Raw genomic sequence first — 17256 nt, 5'->3', positions numbered from 1 at the left:
CTCGAAAATAAGAAACAGAGAAAAGAAGACTAAAGAAACAGAAAGTCATACATGTTTGTAACGACATGAGGGTGAGACCGTTAAAGTTTCAGTTATACGCTTCAAGTCTTTAACCATAAACCGATATGTTATAATTCATTGATTGCAATCATAGAAACAGCGCTGTTTCATAAAACAAGATTACCAAAACAAGCCAGGCTTATTTCAGTTATTCTGACTTATTTTGAACCAAATCAACTGATAAGTCAAACTAACTTAAATAAACCTGGTTTATTTGGTAAACTTGTTTTATGAAACAGTTTGGTGTTGCCATCATTCACACAGTATCATTTGTGTGGGTGAATTACATTTTTTTCTTAAATGAACTTCCTTTAATGAGTTTCTTCATTGTTTATTAACATTTATACCCCATTAATTCACTGAACTTCATCGTGTTAAACAGTGACCGAATTTATTTCAGAGGAAAGCCATGGAAACTCACATGCTATAGAGTATAGTGAGTTAAATCCACTAAGTGCATCACGGTAATTATATGAGCTATTCTGGCTGCTCACAAATCACACTTGCTGCAAGACATGCTATAAACTAATAGTTTTCGTTGTAGGCTTTAGAAAAAATAATACTTGATGAAGGGTTAATATAATCACATTTACTGCAATGTGTCTTTTCCAAAATACATGTTAGTCTCACTTGAGTTAATAAAATATTCTTATAACTTCTAGTGCAATGACTGGCTAATGTCAAATAGGGCTGGGAACACATCTGGTTCACAGGAAATTAAAAAACGAAGAAGCTCTTTAGCTCACAAAATCATTAGTTACAGAAACACTGTAATGTTTATGTATATTTATATACATAAATATTTAACAGTCAAAAAGTCATTTCTATAAAGTAAAGAGATGCAATAGATGACTAAAAAAAACAACAGTAAAAACAATTGCCATTTGAGTATCAAACACTAAGTTAGGTGTCCTATGCAGCAGTTCTACGATGCTTGTTGAAATGTTAACCATGTTTCAAAAAACTAGGATAGGACAGTTAAGGTAACTCAAAATGTTTTAACTGAACCATGTGACACGTACACAGTTAGAACTGCAGCCTTACTTGTAACTTACTGTAACAAAGAAAACACTTTCCTATGTGTTGAGCTATTCTAATAGTAACCAAGACCTGCTAAGCTACAGTAAACAGTGAAGAGCATGCAGATTATTGTCTTAGGTTCCTTTGGGTGGGCTCCACTTCAAGGCCGTAGGGTCAATAGTCTTGCTGCTTCCACGTTTTGCCTCTTTGGTTTTCCAATCATCAATCAGATCCTAAAAATCATTCAACCATTTAAATGCATTAAAAAACCCCACAAAGTTACATCAAAATAACAAGCCTGTAATTAATGTAAACAGTCTGTTGCTAAAATGACTACAGAAATTACATTACAATTCCAGTTACCTGTCTTTTTAAGATCAGGTGCTTCCCTTTCCAGTACTTCAGCATCTGGAGTGACTGTAGAGTGCTGACAATGTCTACAGGATTGACAGCTGTTTCTTGACTGATTTCTGCTCCCAAGTGTTAATATATGACAAAGAATGAAAACAATTACTCATAATATTAAGTGTTACATCCATAAATAGAAAAGGAAGATAAAGGAACACACACTACTGTTCAAAAGTCTTTAAGATTTTTAACGCTCTTATGTTCACCAAGGCTGCATATTTATTTGATCACAAATACAGTAAATATTGTGAAATATTATAACAGTTTAAAATAACTGTTTTGTATATCAATACATTTGAAATGTAATTTATTTCTGTGACTGGAAAACCGAATTTAAGCATCCATTACTCCAGTCTTCAGTGTCACATGATCCTTCAGAAATCATTCTAATTTTATTTAACAGTCAGGATTCTTTAATGAATAAAAAATAATAAAAAATAAATGTCTTTATTGTCACCTTTGATTAATTTAATGCATCTATGCTGAATAAAATCATTTATTTTTAAATAATTAATAATAAAAATAAAAAATACCAACATTTTTTAAAAGTACTGAAGATAACATTAAGTACCTTTAATGGAGATCTCTTTGCCCTGGAAGTTGTGCAGGTAACGCAGGAGCACTTCCTTCCAGTAACTCCTGTAGCTGATGAGTCCCAGGTCAGAGAGAGGCCGTTCAGGGGAGCCAACCTTCTCCTCTACTTTAGACAGCAAATAACCTGTGCAGAAACAAGCCAATCACACATTAACATGTTGATGTCTTCCATTAACTGCAGCATCAAAAAGTGCACACATTGTAAAAGAGCTATTCTAACATGTTCTTAAGGTTTTTTTCAAAACAAAATGACATGGCATAAATTATGTATTCTACGTTTGCAATTGTAATTTTAACATCACCATTTGCAATCTTGTTTAAGCTTAACACAGTAATGACGTAACAGATATAAAAAGTATTCAAATGTCTAGATCTACTGCACTCACTGAAATCAATCAGCATCTTGCCATAACCCTGCCTCATATACTGTGGCATGGTCAGGATGCAGGAGACATTGTAGTTCAGGAATGAATTCTTTTCCTAAACCCACATACGTATTTTGATTACTACAAAATAATCAAGTGTGCAAGTTAACTGAAGCTTAAGGTGCACTGGAGTCACTAACAGAGTACCTTGGAGAAATAGCCTACAAGATGGCAGCCGGTATTGTCAGCTTCAGTCATCACATAGAAGAGGAACGGCTCCACATCGTAATACAAAGTTTTGTGGTCCAGGAAAAGTTTGGCAAGCAGGCACAGGTTTTGGCAATAAATCTGCAAAAGACAAATGACAGTGTCAAGGCAGAATCAAGTACTGACTGCAAATTACTGACCTGCAGATAGCCAATTTAAAATCAAGTGTCTTTGTTCTTGCCTTGTTCTTCTTGCCATCCACTTCAAAAACAGATATAGCCCCTTTTCTGTAAATCTCATCACCTGGTGGATGTTTCCACACACATTTGGCCTGATTGAAAGTGAGATAAACAAGAGGTGCATGTGTAAATACAACACACACACACACACACACACACACACACACACACACACACACACACACACAAACAATAATTCAAGGTTGGACAAAACTAAAATTAAACTAATTAACTGAACGTGTGAAAGGGTTACCATGTGACGTCGCAGAATGGTCTGACTCTTCATGTATTTGAGGCAGAACTCGCACATGTAGAGACGGCCGAGGCGGGCATACTCTTCGGGGTACGGCGAGTGGTACCAGGTGTCCAGCTCGTAGCGGCCGAACACAATGATCTTTATCATGTTGCCGCCCTCCGTGACCTGTCCCTGCAGCCGGAGTTTTTCCTGCAAGGACCAATGAAGAGTGGGAGAAACACAGGTATGACTGGAGGGAATAACGACACGGAGATAGAAGGAAAAACCCTGAAGCCTACCACAGAAGATTCATGAATGAGGAGGTTGAGGACGAGAGCAAGATATACACTATAGTTGAAATACTTGGGGACAGTAAGATTTTTTATTTTGAAAGAAAGTAGTTAATGCTTTTATTCAGGAAGGATGCGTTAAACTTGACTGTAAATACAATGTTACAAATGATTTCTATTTCTAATAAACACTGTTTCTCTAAACTTTCCATTTATCAAACGATCCAACAAAAATTATAGTATCACAATTTCCAAAAAATATTAAGCAGCACAATGGTTTTCAACATTGATAATAAGAAATGTTTCCTAAGCAACAAATCAGCATATTAGAATGATTTCTGAAGGTCGTGTGAGACTGAAGACTGGAGTAATGTATAAACTGCAATAGTAAACAGTTATTTAAACAGTTCTAAATGCAGCCTTGGTGAACATAAGAGACTTTTTACAAAAACCTAAAAAAAAAAAGATTACTGATCCTCAAACTTTAAAAAAGATTACTGATCCTCAAACTTTTGAATGGAGGTGCACATTTACCGAGACCGTACTAATTAATAAACATAAGGCAATGTGGAAAATTTAGAGTTAAATTAAAAGTTAAGATAGAAATCAGCTGGAGAAAATAAGAAGGTGCATGAAATGTCTACTCAAGATTATTATTTTCTCTTATTGGAACAGTTCAGCCAAAAGAATTCTGTTATTATTTACTCAATTTTGTTGTTATTTTCTTTTCAGTCAAGCTCTAGAATATAATACTATACAGGACACGAGGGTTAGTAAACATCAGAATTTTCATTTTTGGAGCTGTTCCTTTAAGGTAGGACAGGTGAAGTATGTTGCTTAAAACTTTGAGTAACACCCATATGTAACAGGCGAGAGAATGGCAGAAGTTTGGAGGCTACAGTGGAAGAGAGTCCAGTGTAGGCCCATCGCATTAACCCAGAATGCAGTGGTGAGAAGGCTCAGACCACTGCGATCTTTACAGCTTCATGAAAAAGAGAGGGAAACAAGAGGGAGAAAATGAGATGGGTCTTCTCTCTTACAAGATCATCCGAGGAACGTGCCTGGGCTTTTCTGAACAGCTCCAGGTCATAGTCACTTGTGATATTCTCCAGCAGAGGCTCACAACTGCTGCCATGGATCTGTTTGTGCTCCTGGAGAGAGTCAATCAATGAGAGCTCAGAAACCGATACATGTATCTGCTAAGGGTTTTTGTCATTCTTTCTGCAAAAACGGAGCATGTGACACTCACTGTATACTTGTCTTTTTGCTCTTTAAGAGGAGCAGAGTTTCGCTTCCTCCTCATCTCTGTCACCTTTTCTTTATACCGCAGCTGTCGCTCTGCTTGGGCCTAGAGGGGAGGTAACTCAGAGAATGTGAGCTAGTTGAGGCTAATTAACATGTAGAGAATGTCATACATTGGGGGTCACTACTAGGGCACATACCGGTCCAAGAGGCAGGACGGTAATTTATTGGTGTGCTGCTTTACCTGTTGCCGAGCGGAATGACGATTTTCATCCTGCCGCTGTGACAGCGTCCTCTCGTCCACGTGTTTGTCACGAGAGCTTGCCTTCACCTAAGTAAAAGGTTTGATTTTTAGGTAAATCTTGCCGTTTAAGCAAAATACATAAAATATCTGGCTAAAGGTTTAGTCCAAATGACACAGATAAGCATTACCTTACACTCATCTGCTGAAAGGTTATGGTACAGTGGACATCCAGATATTGAAAAGTGCCTTTCGTGTTTCCCTGTCAAATGTCCTGAAGGAGGAATGAAGGTTGAATTTAAAGGTTTAAGGATTTAAATAAGCCTGTCCACAAAACAATCCTGCTAGAAGAAAAGTAAAGCCACTTAATATGAAACAAATACACTCCCATTCAAAAGTCTGGGGTCTGTAAATGATTTTTTTTTAAAGAAACTAATTCTTTTATTCAGCAAAAACACATTAAATGGATTAAAATGGACAGTAAAGCCATTCATAATACAGTATTACAAGAGTTTTCCAATACAAATAAAAGCTGCTCTTTTTAACTTCCTGTATATCAAAGAATCAATGTTTTCAACACTAAATAAAAACATGAATAATAAGAAATGTTTTCCAAGCACCAAATTAGAATGATTTCTGAAGGATCATGTGACACTGAAGACTGGAGCAATGATGCTGAGAATAAATTCAACTTTGCCATCACAGGAATAAATTTCAATAAATGAAAATAGAATAGTTATTTTTAATCAATCACAATTTTACTGTTTTTACTGTATTTTTGATCAAATAAATGCAGCCTTGGTGAATATAACAGACTTTTTTTCAAAAACAACAACAACAAATCTTCCTCCAAATTTTTGAATGCTAGTGTAAATATTCTTAACAATTAAGATAAAGGACCTGGAATCCAATTACCAAGTGAATTACAACCAGGTGTGGGGCACTTCATGTTAAAGTTGTAGCTCTCATGAAAGCGTCGTCGTTTGGGCCGGTGAGCAAGGCCGGACTCTTTCAGTGACAGCTCCTTTGCCAGACTCTCATCATGAGACACGTTTGGGCTGGACGTGTCAATGTCAGACTCAGAGGAAGGAGCGTTGCCTGTGGGCGTCCTGGGTGGGGATTCATCATGGTGTTTAATGTCTGGATGACCAACACAACAGAAAACAGGACTCTATGAAATCTAAGAATGGAATAAGGTATATATCATTACATTAATAAAATGAAGATGGCAAAAACTACAGCGGAAATGAAGAGTAAAACAAAAACAAGAGAAGGTTAAAATGAAGGTAGAGCGAACCACATACCGTACCAACCACGTCTCTCAAAATTTGAGATTAAAATGTCAATCACATCATGTCAATTAGTAATCTGTCGTATAAAACTTGTTTTGTTTTTTTATCAGTGATGATCATTCATGTTAAAAATGGCATTTATTAATTATCAAATGTTGATTGTTGCTGTAATTCATGACAATATTAACAAAATATTTTTGTTTACTTCAGATAAACTTAAATTTTTCAATCTAATTTTAAACTTAATTTAATTCAAATTTAACACATCTTGAAAAACTGGATGCCCTTGAAAAAGAGGTGTTTAATTGATGTTTAAATCAACATATTGTCAAAAACAGATTAAATGGAGCTAACTATTTTAGGGTGTACATTTATATGTACAAAACAAAACCGAACGAATAGAGAATGGTGCATATGAAATGAAATGGCAAATTACAACAGAAAAAATAGGCAGAAGCCAGAATATATTATTTCAAATAATTCAATTTTTAAATTTGAAGGAATTATGAAAATGATGTACACTACCATTTCAAGGTTTCAGGTCAGTAAGATTTTTTAAACATGTTTTTGAAAGAAGCCTATTTGCTCACCAAGGCTGCATTTACTTGATCAAAAATACAGTAAAAACACTTACACTTTAAAATAAGTTTTCTATGGTAATATATTTTATAATATAATTTATTCCAGTGATGACAAAGCTGAATTTTCTGCAGCCATTACTCCAGTCTTCAGTGTCGCATGATCCTTCAGAAATCATTCTAATATACTGATTTGGTGCTCAAGAAACATTTCTTATCAACGTTGAAATCAGTTGTGCTGTTTAATATTTTTTGGAAACTGTTTTCAGGATTCTTTGATTAATAAAAAATTTCAAAAGAAAAGAAAAGACAATTCTTACTGACCTCAAACTTTTGAATGGTTAACATGTATGAACTGAGGAAAATCTGTGATGAGCTGTGAAGAAAAAAAACTAAGCAAGTGAAGAGAAGCACATGTGAGCAGAGCAAAGCATGGAGATACTCAAATGAGGGAAGGCAGGAGTGAACAACCATGCGGTTTTCTCCTACCCCTCTCTGAGGTTTCCCCATGCTGCTCCGTGTCTGAGCCAGAAGAGCGACTCTGCCGCAAGGGGTATTTCTTGGGCAAGGCTGTCACCCCCTGCTGTTGACTACGAGTCACGCGACGGGTGGAATAGTTCACCACCTCCTCTGAAACCGGGGCAGACGGGTTTCCCACAGGACTGGAATCTAGAAACAAAGCTCTCAGGTTTGTTCACTCATTCTTTTGTTTTTTTGGTGCTTCCTCCCAGTCTACCCATTACCTAAGGTTCCATTATTCCCACAGCCCAAAGTCCCAAAGTTATTGTTCGCATCATTATTAGTAAATCTATACTTTTCCTGAAGAACTCCAAGTAAGTGATCAGTACAAGGCCTCGTGTCTTACCTTGCGAGTTGCGGCTGAGGTGCAGTGAGGAGCGAGTGAGGCGAGTGTTTCTCACCGTGTGGACGTCACTCTCTGAGCTGTCTGTGTGCTCAGCGGAGAAGTCTGAATCCTCTGTACCTTCAGAGCTACTGCCCGCATTTCTCTAATGCATAAAAAAAAAACCCTGTTTGGTCACTGAATACAAATTAAATCTTGGTGACACTTTACAATATGGTCTAACAATAACCATAACATAATTGTTGTTAATATTTGTTAATACAAATTAAACTGTTCAATGATAGTTCATTTTAGCTCAGATTGAATTTGAACAGATTCAGCTTTTGATTTTAATAATGTATTAGTAAATGCTGAAATTAACACTAAGATTATTAAAGAAGTATTTTTAGTCTGTTTTATTTCATCTTAACTAGCGTAATCCAAAGTTAACCAATGGAATCTTATGATAAATTGTTAGTTATCTTTTTTATTGTTATACAGATACTGAAACAAATGAGGAGGAAAAAATACTTTTAAAGGGATGATAAGCTTTTCATGAAAATTTACTCCACATTTTATGCTTGATTACCCTGTTAATTAGGGTAATTTGACAGTAACAAAAATCAAGTAGCGTCACATGACCTGTGAAAATGACCCCGGTGAGCCTTTCCTTGTGTTTCTTATTTTAATTACCACTGTTTAAATAATTATCTATTATATATGTAATAATGTTTGCTCATATTTTAATAAAATTTGAGAATTATAACTTTATTATATTTCCTTCAATACCATGAATATACCTTATAAACCTTTTTTACACAGTGGTCACTGGTTTGGTTGAATCAAAACATTTGAACTAGGTAATAAATATGGGTGTACAATGAACGAAAATAAAAAATGTCATGGGCGATGATGCTTTTAAAAGCCCTGTAGCTAATTTCTGGACCACTCTCACTCCTATTATTATTCAGAGTGAGTCTAATGAATCCTAATAGCTCTGTTCAAAAGAATTATTCTCCTGACAGTAAATATAGCTTTATCAGCATGTATGAAACATGACTTGATATAAGGTAATTACAATGACTTGGAGAAAAAAATACCTTATTTAACCTTTTCCCTTTTCACAAAAACAAATGTCTGAATTGACGGAACAATAAATATGCACGATTTGTGTATGCACTCATGGCATAAGTGAAAACTTGTATTATGTAATTATACAGAGCATTAACTTTATAGTTTTGGCTACCATCTTCACATTCCACACACAAACAATTTAACTACGTTAGTCATCTGCTTGTGATGACTGCAACTGCGCCCCATACAAACTGCTGGATCTCGTGTATGTGCACTGTATTGCCAAAAGTATTCGGTCACCCCCTTCTAATGAACAGGTTTGACTGCTTTAGTAATTTCCATGAGTACAAATCTTAATGTTAAAGCATATAAAGATATTCTAGGGAACGGTGTTCTTCTACTTTTATAGCAACAGTTTGGACAGGACCCTTTTCTATTCTAACATGACAAAGCATCTGTGTAAATTATAAGGCAAGGTTCAAAAATAACTGATTGATTCAGTCAGTGTGGAAGAGCTTAGCACCTTTGGTGTGACTTTAAATGCAGACCTTGAACTCATCACCAAACACCATTGGCTTGTACATGGGTACAGTCATTTTAGACACTTCCAACAGTTGCAGCGGAGATGGAAATACAATTCAAATTACGAATTATGCTTCCATCTTTGTTGCCACAGTTTTGGAAGTGCCTTTTTCTGTTCTAAAGAAGGGGGTGTCCCAATACTTTTGGCAATACAGTGTGTGTGTGTGTGAAGCGAGCAGGTGAAAGCTGGTTACACATGAGCACGCAGGTGCGCGAAGAACGCAGCTGGCCTGTAGGATGCAGTCATACCTTCCGCCGCGGCATAGCGCTTCTCCGCGGCGCTCCCTGCTGCAGACGATTCACGAGGTCTGATTTCTGCTGGATTTCTGAGTGCTGTTAGATCGCCGAAACCTGTCTTAAGTGATGCATCCCTGTGGAAGTGAGGGAAACATTCATGTGGTACAAGGAAACACTGCTTCATCACTGACAGTCACGGGTCATGACTGCGCGCGTGGTCTGTTTACACTCTCCACTTCCGGTACAAAATTCTAATGTAAAGGTCTCACAGAAAATGATAAAGACGAGGAAGTAACCATTGTTTTAAACAGACGTGGACGATTTATGTATGATCACCCTATTGCTAGCTGATTACAAATGTTTATCAGGTAAAACACAAAGAAAAGAGATGTTGTGCAGTTCCTGTGGTAATAGTTCTGTCGCTAGATGGCGGCACTAATGTCACTGATGAAGACATGTTTGAATTTGAAATTTCTGAAGGTCTCTGTAACCCGATTTTTTAATACACTGTGCATTTCATAAAATAATTATAATAGATCAACGCTTGATATTGTTTTTAGACTGTAACATATTTAATACAACAGAGCTACTTGAAGTTGTGTAATATATCTCCCTGCTATTATATATACAATTGTTCAAGCTCAATAATAATAATAAACAGTTTGATTAATATTATCTTTCAGCATAGGTTTATTTTTGAAATTCAATGTCTCTGTAGGTACACTGAACAACATTTGCCCTATTATAGAGGGGCATGTTTGTTGTCACATTATATGGGGTAAGTTGTCACAATTAAACCTGCCATTTACAGTTTATTATAAGCTTTTCAGCTACATTTAAACCATAAAAACACAAACGATTTATCACAGCATCAATATAAAAGGTAGCAAAAATCAAACAATAATGTTGGCCAGCAGATATTATAAAATATACTAGATAGTAAATGTACGTACATTTTCACTGAAAATTATAGCTCTGATCTCTATTAATCATGACATTTATATTATTTATTATATAATATTTTACGTTAATTATTATATATATAGCATTGGATATTCCTGATGATATCTCCGCTTAATTCAGTTTGCAACTTTGCATACATTAAAATCAAAACATATAAAGTAATCTTTGGTTTTCAAGTATAATATTTACAATTGAAATATTTTAAAACAGGCAAAGTGAAGAAAATAGTAAATACAGACTTAACTGCCAAAAATACAATCTCATTATGTGTTTTCCGAGTTTAATATGCTTTCATTCTGTGGTAGACATTTGTTAATGTGCTTATGCAGTAAGGTACAAAACTTATAGTGGTTAGAGGCACAGTGGCGTTCTTACAGAAAGAAAGTGCATAGAAGATCGCACGAGTGCTAGTGGGAGGTCTGAATGAGTCTAAGAGGCTCAGGAGAGGCAGTGTTGCTGCTGTACAGGTCAGTCTGTAAATGGCGCTGTTTCCAAAGCACTTGTTTTTTTTTTGCAGATCACCATGAATAGGCAAATAGAGGCTCAGTCCTAGGTCAAACAGGGCCCCGGTGTTGCGGAGGAGGCCAGCAAAGGGTGTGGTGTCCAGATGGACCCATTCAGGCTGAATGCACCACTTCTGAGCCTTCATTAGGCTCCAGTAGGGGTCTATTGAAGCAGCATCCAACAATGCATAAAGCCCCAGCGCAATGAACACAAGACAGAGGATGGTGTGCACATAACTCTTCAAGCTTGCTGAATAGATCCAAGATGCTCTATTAAAAGCCTTGGCCACAGCGATTCCTGTATTGTGAAAGTGAACAATTAGGCCTACTTAAAAATCTGTATGTTGAAACCAGAATAAGAGAAGTAAGAGATTTATTAATCTCGTATGTAAGTTTTAAAGGCAGACAAATATTAAAAATATGCAATGCAACTGACCTGAAACAATTCCCACAATGACCAGATGTGGGAAATGAGCTACAATGAAGACTGACTCGAGAAAGACTGACACAAACCTGTACACCCCAGAAAAGGGCCTAAAGAAGACCCCGCAAGTACCTAGTGCATGGCACAAATGCAAAGGAAGGAAAATGTTTATCATTAATATTAAATAGCAAAACATAGACATGAAGAATCTGGTTATTTTTCAAAATTACATTCAATATCTATATGAGTAACTGGCCCATAATCTACCCAAAATAAACGGCATCTTTGCAATATACAACTTGATATGGTGATAAAACCTTGCTGCTAAGATAAATGAGTTTACTAGTAGTTTATGAGGTATCTCCGTCAGACTGGAGGCTGGAAAGATTGTGATATGTTGTGTAAGTGTTTTCTTTCCTTCCTTTTTATCTCTCAACTGTTCTGGGTGATTTCTTGTGACTGAGGATTATTTCCATGTGTTCAATTTCAGTCTGGTATTATCTTGTAAATGAAGTCTTACTGAGGACTATAAAAAATATAAACAGGACATAATCCCTCACCATCTTTTTAGGGGGTCACATTCCTGCAAAATCGTCAGCAGTGATGTGACCATGGCATAGTAAACCCCTGCAGCTCCCATCGCATGACCAGAGGGACTTCCTAGAAGAGCGGACAGAAACCGCTGTGAAATCTGCTTTTGATTTAGTGTGTTGGTTGGTCTATATAAATACGGGTAACAGCAACATAAGGAGACACTCACCAGGGCCGGTCTCGCATGTCATGGGGAACTGATTGATTTGTGGTACAGACAAGTTGCCATAATAAACTGTTTCTTTAACCCACCAATAAGGACTCTCACCAAACATAAGCCTGTTTAGTGATTTAAAAAAATAAATCTGATTAGGACCTGTGAAGATAAATTCATTACATTTCCAATAGACATTAGATATTGAGATTTGTGACTATTCTACTATTTTCCATTCAGTCTGGCTACAAATGCTTTTTTTAAGGGCTATTTCATATTTCATGGATATTTACAGAAGCAACAACAATACTTACCACTTGAGGACTAAGTTGAGCCAATCTCCCACAACAGCAACCCAGACCAGCTTGACTCCCACTGCTGATTGTAGATGAAACCAAATGGGAAAAAAAAGTGTAAAAATGTTGTACGCAGTTCTGTCATTGTAGACACAAATGTAATCCAGCTTTGGGCATGTCCATAATGCATCTGCAGGTATAATGTACTGCTGACCCCATAACCATACAAGACTTCCATTACTACTGTCAGTCTGTTATAAAAAACAGGAATATTACGGATCCTCAATCATGTTCTCAGATTTGGGTAACATTGTGAGTCTTGGCAGGCACAAGTAGCTATTTGTAAAATCTTTTCATTGTTCTCAGTGTCTTGAATCCGGATTGTCATCCCAATGACAACCTGCATGAGTTCAGCCTGCTCCTTGTATCCATCCACTCAGTTGCCTGGTCACTGGGCACCACCTGAGCTTTGGACTCTCTGGAGTACATAGAGGGGAAATTGTCTCCAAACATTAAAGCGTGGTCATTAAAGCAGGCATATGTGTGAAGTGGCAGGTTTTGGGAGCTAAATTTAGCTCTCGATTACGAGAAAGACACTCACTAGTTGAATGATTGAATGTGCATGGACACATTGGACTCTTGACTGTTCTCTAAAGTTGTATTGTTAATATGAAAATGCGTTTATGTATTTATTATGTGTTATTGATGTGTTTATTCTGTTTTATTTGTATATACGTTATAAGTCTCTTTTACTGCATTTATTGTGTTTGATCAAAACAAGTTGTTTAAAAGTTTAAAATTACAGCATTTATTTGAAATAGAAATCTTTTGAAACATTATACTGTAAATATCTTTGCTGTCACTCTTGATCAATTTAATGCAACCTTGCTGAATAAAAGTATTCATTTTTCCTCTAAAAAACATACTGACCCCCAGGGCCGCTGCTGGTCAAATGGGTGCCCTAAGCAGGAGTGTTGTGCCCACTCCCTCAAATATTATAGAAGTAAAAAAAAAAAAAAAAAAATCCTACTATAGGGGTCAAAATAGAACTTCATTAAAATATAAAAGTAAATAAATTGTAATTAAATTGTATTATTTACAAATGACAATTGTAGCTCTAGACAGTTACCTATGGTAGTAATACAGTTGTCTGATTGATTTTATGGTTTCAAGCATTCAGAAATCACGCAAAAGAAAATTAAATGGTTAATTACCATGGTTAATTTTTGTAAGGTTTGTGATATCCACAAGTTTTTTTGTTGAAGAAATTAAAGAGCCTGTGTCATCTAAAGCAAAAAGGTGGCCAAAAATTTAAGATTAAGTGGATATTTGAATTAAATGTTTGAACAACGTCAACACCCAAAAAGGTTTTGCAGGATTATAAATGCAGCCTAGTTCAGTAGTTCTGTTGAGCCAAATAGCTCACATAAGAAAAACAGGAAGTGCTCAGTTCTTAAGGGCAGTCCAATCTCACGCCCTCTGGTCACGTCCAGTCTCAGAAGTCTCAACAATGGTCAGTTCCTGTGGGCATACGGCTTTGAGAATAAATACTGTATGCTTTCGACCACATATTCTACTGAATTGTGTGCATTATGCTGGTCTAATAAAGGAGATATTCCAGTGAGAAAGCAGATAGTCATAAACAGAAAATAAATTGTCTAATATAAATATAAAGAAATAAATTGATTGTATAACATCTTCTGTCTCAGGGCATGTTGGATATTTTGATGCAGTAATTTTCTTATCATTATTTAGATGTAGTTTTTGCTTTAACTTTAACTTACTTAGATGTTAATATGTTGTATTTGATTGTGTTATTAGATTTGAACTTCTTTGTTTACTTGTGTGCGTGCTTTAAAAAAATAAAATAAAATCTGGGTTGACCTAGGACCTAAGTTTTTTCGCATTATTTTGGGGTTGTCTTTACACATGCATTCTTTGCCTGTGGTTCACCGCTGAACTGCACTGTCTGAATATGCAGCCCACATTTGGAAATCGTGCTCTGTATTCCGAGTGGGAGTGCTGAGAAAGTTAAAGGAGCAGCTGTAGAGCTTGTGCAACTCTTGGTACCTATGGAATTCTGGCAAGAGCCAGAAGACATTACTCTTTCTGGGATTGCTTGGAATTCTTGCAATACATGATACACAACCACTTATCATCCCTCCTGCAAAACTACAGCCTAGAAAACACGGCAGAGCTTGATAAATTGATTCTGTGCTCTGTGAAACACATTTTAACACAGTACTGCAATAATATTCATAAGCTGCAAGTAAGGTTTGCATAGGGTGCTTAATAAAATCTTCAAATAATAAAAATGTATTACAGTGCCAAAGTATTAATTTGCAACTTCCTTTGCTCTCCTTCATTATTTTTCTAAGCACTAAAAATATATATTTTTTTCTGTGACAGTGTTTATAGTTTGAAAACAGACAGATGGCGACAGACAGAGTTCATTGGCTGATAATTAGCTATGTGAAGATGTACCAGTCCACTAAAGGCCATTTCACAATGCACCAAAAGACAAACGCAATGAACACATTTGTTGAGTTTTGTCGGATCAGTGTGTTACCATGTTGGTGTCTGATGGCATTTTGGTGCTTAAATGTTAATCCAAACAGCATATTTCCTTTCTTATTAAATCTAATTTTGTATTTTAAAATAAAAATCACAAAGAACAAATTACGCTTTGAAACACTGTATTTATGAAGACCATAGCAGAACCATAATGTGTTGATATTAGTTTTATTCAGGTCTCTCTTGATAGATCTGCCTGTTCTTTGTCAGTACACCTTGTTCATCACTCTGACAGTCCACTTTAAGATCACTCCAGCAAGTAACAAACACAGCAGATACTCTAATTAAATAGCCTTGCTTTGTTTGTTCAGATCACCAGTTTGTCTGTTTGTGTATATAAACTGTTGTGTTATTGTTTGTTACAGTTTGAAATGACATGTGAGACACATTGTTTAAATCTGAGAGATCACAGCACATACAGGGCTGTGCACAGTGATAAATTTGTTGACCTTATAGGGGAGATGGGGCTAGTTGTCACACAGGGTGGTTGTTACAAGGGCTGTAGGCTAATCTTATATCTATATATTACTAATTAGTTGTCACACTATATTAGGGCAAGTTTTAAATGCAATTTATTAAATAACAGTAAATATTAGCCTCAGCAGTGGCTTGAGATTTTTGCATGTTGCTTTCTATTTATTTGCTGTTGCTGTTATAATGGTTGAAATGTTCAATACATTTTTTTGTGGTCAGTACTGTAAAACAAAAAAAAGAGTAGAAAGTGTAACTAGTCATTGGTCTCTCCCCTACAGTATATACATATAGTATCTAATGGGAGGAAGGTAAAGTATGTATAAACTAAGATAACATGGACATAACTGGCATGGCTGCTGTTCTCCAAATGCACCATCTGGAATTCATTGACTGCTGACATCTTGACAGAATAACTGTATATGTATGTATGTGTATATGTGGGGGAAGGGTGTCTGTAACTGTTTGAGACACAGAAAGAGAGAAAACAAGTTGGAATTAGTTTAATATATATACATACAGTCTTTTCTTGCATATACATACTTAGAAATGAGAGGCAGCTGGGAGATAAACAATCATCAATCCTTGAAGAAGTTTAGCGTACAGTGTCAGTTCTCTTAATTTATAGCCCTCCTACAGGTCATGTTCTTCATAGGTTTGCATTCCTTATCTGTTCAGCTATAAAACCAAGGTGGTGTTTTGCATGCGTCTACTCTTGGCTAATAAGGAATCTTAGGCTTTGTTTTAATAGAGCTGAACTGTCTCCTATAAGGATAGAGGACATGTGTTTGACATGCGGCAAAAATACACATATTTTAGTTTATCTTTTGGGCATTAGATGCCCAATCACTTTTGCGCAATCACTTGGTTGACCCACTTAAGTAATTACCAGCTTGCATCAGTCGCTTTTAGTGTGCTTAAACTCTAAAAATCACGGTTATTTTATTGCAACATTTTTTAGTGTTTGGGTAGTTTTTGTGTAACCAAGCTCCTAGGACAGTCGCAACAGTGTGAGTGCGAGCAGATATATATTCTCTTCGGGTGAGAGCAGTTCTCTGTGCCGCTGACTTACTTCTTTGGTCAAATAGGCTATAGGTTAGGGTTTCATTTAATCTATAAAACAGTAAACCATTTTATTTTATGCAAAGCAAACCAAGTCACCTAAACGAGCCGCATCGGTCTTTTTGCGACTATGAAATGTTTTATTTTTACTTCTAAAATGCTTGTTAAACGAGTTGAAATGTAAGAAATGTTGTATAGCCTACATGTTTAAACGGTAAAACATGTTGTATTAAGAACTGTAGGCCTATTTGACGTAAATAAAAGGCATTTAGGCAAGAAATAAAGAAGAATTAAAATAAATAAATGAAAACCTAAAACAAAACGAAACCAACAGCAACTAAATAAAATAATCAAAAACAAATAATCGTTTTCTAACCAATCTCAGCATACTTTAATTTTGTGTCGCAAGTGGTTTGCCTCAATAAACTTCTGTTCTGTTAATTCTGCTAAACTTTAATTACTAAAACTAAAATTAAAACGGAAACAAATGTGTAAAAACTATAGGCTAGAAAACTGTTCACAAAATAAAAACTAAACTAAAATTAACCAAATTATTAAAAAATAAAAACGAAACTGAAATTTATAGCGAAAGTTGAAAGCAATATTAAAAAACGAATTTAAAAATGCAAAACTACAATAAACCTGACACAAACGTCTTTCATTGGAGGATGGGCATCCGCCAATTGAGATGATCGGAATTCGGAGGTGCCGAA

At 35.9% G+C, this 17256-nt stretch overlaps 1 protein-coding gene and 1 pseudogene across 7 annotated transcripts; both read right to left on the bottom strand.

Annotated features, from left to right (window-relative positions):
- Positions 1–429: 429 nt before the first annotated feature.
- On the bottom strand, positions 430–9929 carry LOC306868863 (histone acetyltransferase KAT7-like). Of its 6 annotated transcripts, none has more exons than XM_079415289.1 (15): positions 9518–9763; positions 7637–7778; positions 7261–7440; positions 5817–6041; positions 5093–5175; positions 4905–4991; positions 4668–4766; positions 4459–4569; positions 3147–3338; positions 2896–2985; positions 2655–2795; positions 2469–2562; positions 2060–2206; positions 1444–1550; positions 430–1313 (listed from the first exon to the last, which is right to left on the bottom strand). In XM_079415289.1, exons 1-15 carry the CDS (start codon positions 9530–9532, stop codon positions 1215–1217), a joined length of 1812 nt encoding a protein of 603 aa, XP_079271415.1. In that variant the 5' UTR covers positions 9533–9763; the 3' UTR covers positions 430–1214. The 6 variants fall into 6 exon arrangements, with proteins under 6 accessions (XP_079271415.1, XP_079271416.1, XP_079271420.1 ...); XM_079415290.1 differs by having other exon boundaries at positions 4480–4569; XM_079415294.1 differs by lacking the exon at positions 5817–6041 and having other exon boundaries at positions 4480–4569; positions 9518–9929.
- Positions 9930–10748: 819 nt separating this feature from the next.
- LOC306868375 (glucose-6-phosphatase catalytic subunit 1-like) lies at positions 10749–12674 on the bottom strand (annotated as a pseudogene). Its single transcript has 5 exons — positions 12455–12674; positions 12156–12265; positions 11956–12055; positions 11408–11527; positions 10749–11269 (listed from the first exon to the last, which is right to left on the bottom strand). The product of its transcript is annotated as a glucose-6-phosphatase catalytic subunit 1-like (transcript).
- Between the last annotated feature and the right edge of the window lie 4582 nt (positions 12675–17256).

This window comes from Barbus barbus (assembly GCF_936440315.1).
Source record: "Barbus barbus genome assembly, chromosome: 4".
In the NCBI taxonomy this organism is placed as follows: Eukaryota; Metazoa; Chordata; class Actinopteri; order Cypriniformes; family Cyprinidae; genus Barbus; species Barbus barbus.
This window is presented reverse-complemented; position numbering and strand designations above follow the sequence as displayed.